This window comes from Bos javanicus, chromosome 23, assembly GCF_032452875.1.
Source record: "Bos javanicus breed banteng chromosome 23, ARS-OSU_banteng_1.0, whole genome shotgun sequence".
Classification (NCBI taxonomy): Eukaryota; Metazoa; Chordata; class Mammalia; order Artiodactyla; family Bovidae; genus Bos; species Bos javanicus.
The window spans coordinates 7,380,370-7,387,287 of NC_083890.1; the positions used below are offsets into that span (position 1 = coordinate 7,380,370).

Sequence of the window (6,918 nt, forward strand, 5' to 3'; positions counted from 1 at the left end):
CCCCTCTTTCAGACCCTAGAGTCCTTTGCATGCATGCTTAGTCCCTTCAGTCATATCCAACTGTTTGGGACCCCACAGACTGTAGCCCACCAGGCTCCTCTGTCCATGGGGTTCTCCACGCAAGAATACTGAAGTGGGTTGCCATGCTCTTTTCCAGGGGATCTTCCCGATCCAGGGACCAAACCCGTATCTCCTGCAGAGCAGGCAGAGTCTTTACCCACTGAGCCACCTGGGAGTTCCCCTAGTGTCCCTTACACCCTTAGAGAATTGGCTAAGGCCTGGGAAGATGGACACTGTGCAAACATTGTTTAAAATTTTACTGCTGCTGGCCAGGGCTTTGGGTAGACCAATAAACTGTGTGTGTGTGTGTGTGTGTGCGCATGTGTGTGTGTTGGGGCTGGGAAAAGGAACGCATTGGTTCCCCACAAGTCCCTGCCATGAGTATGGGGGCCAAAAAGGAGGAGACCTATAGGACAAGGGTTGATCCCATTCAAAGTCAGCATGATGAACTTGGTGGAGTCGCAAGCAGGCAAGGGCCGTCAGAAACTTGCCAGGAAGCTGAATGGTGTCTCACACTTGCTTCTCTCAGAAGGGCCATCACCTAAAGTAGCAAAAACCACATGGTCAAGGTTCAAGCTCACAATTCTGGGTCCTTTCTCTGCCCACCTCCCTCCAACCTGACCCCCTCGCCTCCCCTCTGCTTGTCCCTGCTCCCCTCCCGGAATCTCTCGTCCTCCACCCCCATCCTGTGCAGGTCCCCACCTTCCTCCCCCAGACCCCCGGAGCACCTGGGGGTGCTGGACAGGCACGTGCCCGTGATGATGAGGGTGATGCCCCCGAGGAAGCCCCCTAAGCCAAGGACCAGGCCGAGGGCACAGACCAGAGTCCCTGTGGTGTCAGGCAGCGCGGTGGGCACCTGGGGCTCTGGGAGAGAAAGGGAGGGTCAGGGGGTCCTGCAAAGGGGTTCAGGGTGAAGGATGCACGGGTCTGAGGTGGGTAGCGGAGAGGGGGCTCCGTACCCCAGTGCTGAAAGAGCGGCTGGTCCAGGCCCCAGTGCTCCACCTTGCAGTCGTAGAAGTCGTCCGCCAAGGGCACAAAGGTCAGGTAGTGGAACTTCCGGAATGAGTGGTCAGGCTGCGCGTAGAAGCTGCTCTGGGTCACGCCCTGGGTGACGGGATGGCCATTGCGCAGCCAGGTGATGTTGATGACCGGGGGGAAGATTTTGTCCACGATGCAGATGAGGACATTGGGCTCGCCCAGCTGCACGAGAGACTTGGGCAGCACGGCCACTCTGGGGGACACTAGGAAGAAGCAGGCCTTGAATCCCACAGGAGCAGCCTCCAGCTGGGGCCTCATCAGGGATGGACTGAGGGGTGCTTCCTGGTATCAGCCTTCTGAGAGCAGTGGATGCTCTGGGCTGGTGACACCAGGGCAGAAGCGGGGAACAGAGGGACAAGAGACTGAAGGGCCAGGGGGTGCCCAGGGGGTGCCGTATCTGCCAGGCAGGAGGGGTCATTCCTACAGGAAGAGGCTGCTTAAGGAATCTGAGGAGATCTAGAACCTCCTGGGAAAGAAAAGGGTTGAGTACAAGTCTCAGATTTTGAGAGTGGGGCCAGGGAGCCAACAGAGGCCTGAGGGGTGGGGCAGAGGCTTCTCTGGACCTCCTCTGCTTGCTGGGGGCCTGGGGGTGGGCAGGGGAAGGGCCTGGTACCGTTGGGGGCTCTGGTGCCGTTGGAGCGCTTCACCAAGTCCTCCAGATGCGCTTTGATCATTGCGATACTGACCAGCCCGCTCTGCGGGTCAAAGTAGGCGAAGTTGCCAAATTCAGGCAGACGCCACACAGCCTCCCTCTTCTTCAGATCCACAGAGAACAGCTGTTCTCCATCAAAATCATACGTGAACTGACCTGCACCATCATAGGACTGGTAGAAGGCTGGTCCATAGGAGCCCATGTGGTCAGCTGTGTTGGGTGAGTTCAGGGTCAGGGGGAGAAAAGAAAAGGTATCAGCTCTCATCCATCAGGTGTGATGGGTTGAGTCTCTGAGCTATGCCGCATCCTGGGTTCTGCGTGGGGGAAGAGCCCTGTTCTAACACTGAGTTGGTCCCTAGAGAGCAGAGGAGTTGCTGAGGGTTGGAAGGGAGAGGATGGAGGGGCTGGCCAGCACAGAGGCAAGGGTTTGGCCCAGCACACTGCACTGGAAGAAGAGAGACCACCTAAGCTCAGGCTTGTGACCCTAGAGTTAAATCTTGACTCTGATCACCGGTCCAGTGGGGTCCTGTGTGTGAGACGAGAAGAGTAGGGGTGGGACGAGGAGAAACTAACTGAGGTTAAGAGCACCCATGGCATGCAAGGATTCTTCAATATACGCAAATCAATCAGCGTGATGCACCATATTAACAAACTGAAAGATAAAACCCATATGATCATCTCAATAAATGCAGAAAAAGCCTTTGACAAAATTCAGGACCCATTTATGATAAAAAAAAAAAAAAAGCTTCAAAAAATGGGCAAGGAAGGAAACTACCTCAACATAGTAAAGGCCGTATATGATAAGCCCACAGCAAACATTATTCTCAATGGTGAAAAACTAAAAGCATTCCCTCTAAGATCAGGAACAATGTGAGGGTGTCCACTCTCACCACTATTATTCAACATAGTTTTGGAAGTCCTAGCTACAGCAATCGGAGAAGAAAAATACATAAAAGGAATCCAGATAGGAAAAGAAGTAAAACTCTCACTGTTTGCAGATGACATGATACTATACATAGAAAACCCAAAAGAAACTATTAGAGCTAATCAGTGAATTCAGTAAAGTCATGGGATACAAGGTCAATACACAGAAATCACTTGCATTTCTATATACTAACAGTGAAAAAATCAGAAAGAGAAATTAAGGAATCAATCCCATTTGCCACTGCAACAAAAAGAACAAAATATCTAGGAATAAACCTACCTAAGGAGACAAAAGAACTGTATATGGAAAATTATAAGACACTGATGAAAGAAATCAAAGATGCCATAAACAGATGGAGAGATACTCCATGTTCCTGGGTAGGAAGAATCAATACTATGAAAATGACTATACTACCAATTGCAATCTACAGATTAAATCCAATGCCTATCAAATTACCAATGGCATTTTTCACAGAACCAGAACAAAAAGAAATATAAAAATTTGTATACAGACACAAAAGACCCCAAATAGCCAAAGTACTCTTGAGAAAGAAGAACGGAGTTGGTGGAATCAATCTTTCTGACTTCAGACTATACTACAAAGCTACAGTCATCAAGACAGTGTGGTACTGGCACAAAAACAGAAATATCGACCAATGGAACAAGACAGAAAGCCCAGAAATAAACCCACGGACCTATGGGTACCTTATTTTTGACAAAGGAGGCAAGAATATACAATGGGGCAAAGATAGCCTCTTCAATAAGTGGTGCTGGGAAAACTGGACAGCTATATGCAAAAGAATGAAATTAGAACACTTCCTAATGCCATACACAAAGAGAAACTCAAAATAGATTAAAAGCCTAAATGTAAGACCAGAAGCTATAAAACTCTTAGAGGAAAACATAGGCACAACACTTGATGACATAAATCAAAGCAAGATCTTCTATGACCTACCTCCTAGAGTAATGGAAATAAAAATAAACAAGTGGGACCTAATTAAACATAAAAGCTTTCACACAGCAAAGGAAACTACAAACAAGGCGAAAAGACAACCCTCAGATGGGAGAAAATAATAGCAAGGGAAACAACTGACAAAGAATTAATTTCCAAAATACACAAGCAGCTCATACAACTCAATACCAGAAAAACAAACAACCCAATCAAAAAGTGGGAAAAAAGACCTAAACAGACATTTCCCCAAAGACATACAGATGGCTAACAAACACATGAAAAGATGCTCAACATCACTCATTATTGGAGAAATGCAAATCAAAACTACAATGAGATACCACCTCACACCAGTCAGAATGCCCATCCATCAAAAAGTCTACAAACAATAAATGCTGGAGAGGGTGTGGAGAAAAGGGAACGCTCTTGCACTGTTGGTGGGAATGTAAACTGATACAGCCAGTATGGAAGACAGTATGGAGACTCCTTAAAAAGCTAGGAATAAAACCACCATATGACCCAGCAATCCCACTCCTAGGCATATACCCTGAGGAAACCGAAACTGAAAAAGACACATGTATCCCATTGTTCATTGCAGCACTATTTACAATAGCTAGAACGTGGATACGACCTAGATGCCCATCGACAGATGAATGGATAAAGAAGTTGTGGTACATATACACAATGGAATATTACTCAGCCATAAAAAGGGACAGATTTGAGTCAGTTCTAAAGAGGTGGGCGAACCTAGAGCCTCTTATACGGAGTGAAGTAAGTCAGAAAGAGAAATATAAATATTGTATATGACACATATATATGGAATCTAAAAAGACGGTACTTGTAACTTTATTTTCAGGGCAGCAATGGAGAAACAGACATAGAGAGCAGACCTATGGACAAGGAGGGAGGGGAGGAGGGAGAGGGTGAGATGCATGGAGAGAGTAACATGGAAACTTACAATTGCATATGTGAAATACACGGCCAGTGGGAATCTGCTCTATGACTCAGGGAACTCAAACAGGGGCCCTGTGACAATCTAGAAGGGTGGGGTGGGGAGGGAGATGGGGGGGAGTTTTGGAAGGGAGGGGACATGGGTGTGTACCCATGGCTGATTCTTGTTGATGTATGACAGAAAACCACAAAATTCTGTAAAGCAATTATCCTTCAACTGAGCAACTGAACTGAACTGAATTATCCTTCAATTTTTAAAACAAAGGCAAAAAAAAAAAAAAGCATCCGTGGGCACAGAAATGCAGTTTAAGTGGGTGTGAAGGAAAACAGGAGATGGCTGTAGGAGTAAGAATTAAGAAGGGTAGAAAAAGGCAGCCCAAGGTATTGCAGAGAGCAATAGAAAAGGAATTCAAAGTTCAAAGTTCATGTCCCATCTCTTCTGCTCAGAGCATTATGATTAAATGTGTCTCTTGACATGAATGAGGCTCAGCTTTCTAGAAATTAGGGTTTAGGTGACGGTGGATAAGATGGCTTGATAATCCTATGAAATTAATTGCAGAGCAGTCATGAGAAATCACCATGTGGGCAGCACGATACAGGCCCCAGGAATATAGACAAAACAGCTGTGGGCCCTGCAGACAAGGAGCTCGTGAACAGAGCAGGATAAAGACATAAACAACTCTCTATTGACCTGGTAAAAAATATGGTACTAGAGCTGGAGGTGAATGGGCACATTTCAAACCAGGAAGTTCTGCAGAAATCAGGATGCTGGGACTTCCTTGGCAGTCCAGTGGTTAAGACTCCATGCTTCCAATGCAGGGGAGGCGGGTTTGATCCTTGGGCAGGGAACTAAGATCACACATGCTGTGCATCTTGGCCACAAAATTTTAAAATATAAATTAAAAAAAAAGATGGAGTTCCTTGGTTGTACAGTGGATAAAAATCCACCTGCCAATGCAGGGGACACGGGTTTGATCCCTGGTCTGGGGAAATTCCACATGCCATGGAGCAGCTAAGCTGGTGCACTGCAGCTACCGAGCCCTGGCCCCCTCGAGCCTGTGCTCCACAGTAAGGGAAGCCGAGACACTGCAACTGGAGAGCAGCCTGGCTTGCTGCAGCTAGAGAAAGCCTATGCACAGCAGTGAAGACCCAGAGCAGCCACAAGTAGATAAATACATAAAAGTTGTTTTAAAAAATCAGGATGCTGGGCAGCAAGATGGAGGTTTGGGTCTCAGAGAGGGGGGAAGGGGACTTTCTCGGTGGTCCAGTGGTTAAGGCTTCACCTTTCAGTGCAGGGGTTACAAGTTCGATCCCTGGCCAGAGGGTAGCTAAGATCCTACAATGCCGCACGTCCAAAAAACCAAAACATAAAACAGAAGCAATGTTGTAACAAATTCGATGAAGACTCTAAAAATGGTCCACAGTTAAAAAAAAAAAATCTAAAAAACGAAAGGAAGGAAGGAGGAACAGGAGGCACCAGAACATGGCTAGTGTGGCCAGGCTGAGCCTGTATTTTAGGTCCAGGACAGACCTGATCGAGGTGAGAGGGATGGGGAGTCTCTTGGCAACGGAAGTTGCCGTAAACCAGCGGAGAGGAACCGCTCACACTCTGTATCATCGCAAGGGTAACCCCACGCCCGTAATCTCCTCTCCTCGCCCAGCGCCCTCAGCACTCACCCTTGATGGCCCCAACTTCCTGGAGGCTCAGGAGGGTCATCAAGGTGTGCAGTCCCAGGACCAGCCTCCCCCTGAGGACCATTGCCCTCTGGTGCTTTAACCAAATAAGTCCCGCTTGGTGTTGGGGGTAAAGGAAGAAGGTGGAGGTAAAGAGGAAGCAAACAGATTCTGGGGTGGGGGTGGGGAGCCCCCTGCTGTGTTCAGCCAATCAGAGAAATTCTCTCAGTTGGGGTAGCTGTTGCTGGGGGAAGATGCGAAGGAAAGCGCCTGGATGAGACGATGGAAGAGGTCAGTGGGCCCAGGTGCCCCAGGGAGGCTTGTCCACAGGAAAGTCAGGAGGGGTGGGAGGGCCTTAGACCCAGGGTTCCTACATTCTCCAAGGGGGACCCTTTGAAGGCAGAGAAAAGACCATCGAAGCGCAAATCCTCTTTGATCCGTGGGGTAGGGGCTCGTACTTATCTTGGAAGTCTTTGTGGACCAATTTGGAGTTGAAAAATAGAATAAATATGGGGGTTCTTTGGCGATCCAGTGGCTAGGACTCCAAACTCCCACTGTAGGGGACGTGGGTCCGATCCCTGGCCGGGGAACTAAGATCCCACAAAATCTTTTTTTCCAGCACAGCCAAGAAAAAAAATTACATAGAAATTTTAAAAGGGAAATGTTGAAT

General features: G+C 47.9%; 1 protein-coding gene across 3 annotated transcripts; it reads right to left on the reverse strand.

The window, feature by feature from the left end:
- Window positions 1-300: 300 nt before the first annotated feature.
- On the reverse strand, window positions 301-6,403 carry LOC133236081 (HLA class II histocompatibility antigen, DO alpha chain-like). 3 transcript variants are annotated; one of them, XM_061397868.1, is made up of 5 exons: window positions 6,252-6,403; window positions 1,712-1,960; window positions 1,020-1,301; window positions 763-924; window positions 301-601 (listed from the first exon to the last, which is right to left on the reverse strand). In XM_061397868.1, exons 1-5 carry the CDS (start codon window positions 6,331-6,333, stop codon window positions 540-542), a joined length of 837 nt encoding a protein of 278 aa, XP_061253852.1. In that variant the 5' UTR covers window positions 6,334-6,403; the 3' UTR covers window positions 301-539. The 3 variants fall into 3 exon arrangements, with proteins under 3 accessions (XP_061253852.1, XP_061253853.1, XP_061253854.1); XM_061397869.1 differs by having other exon boundaries at window positions 789-924; window positions 6,252-6,402; XM_061397870.1 differs by lacking the exon at window positions 763-924.
- Window positions 6,404-6,918: the final 515 nt, after the last annotated feature.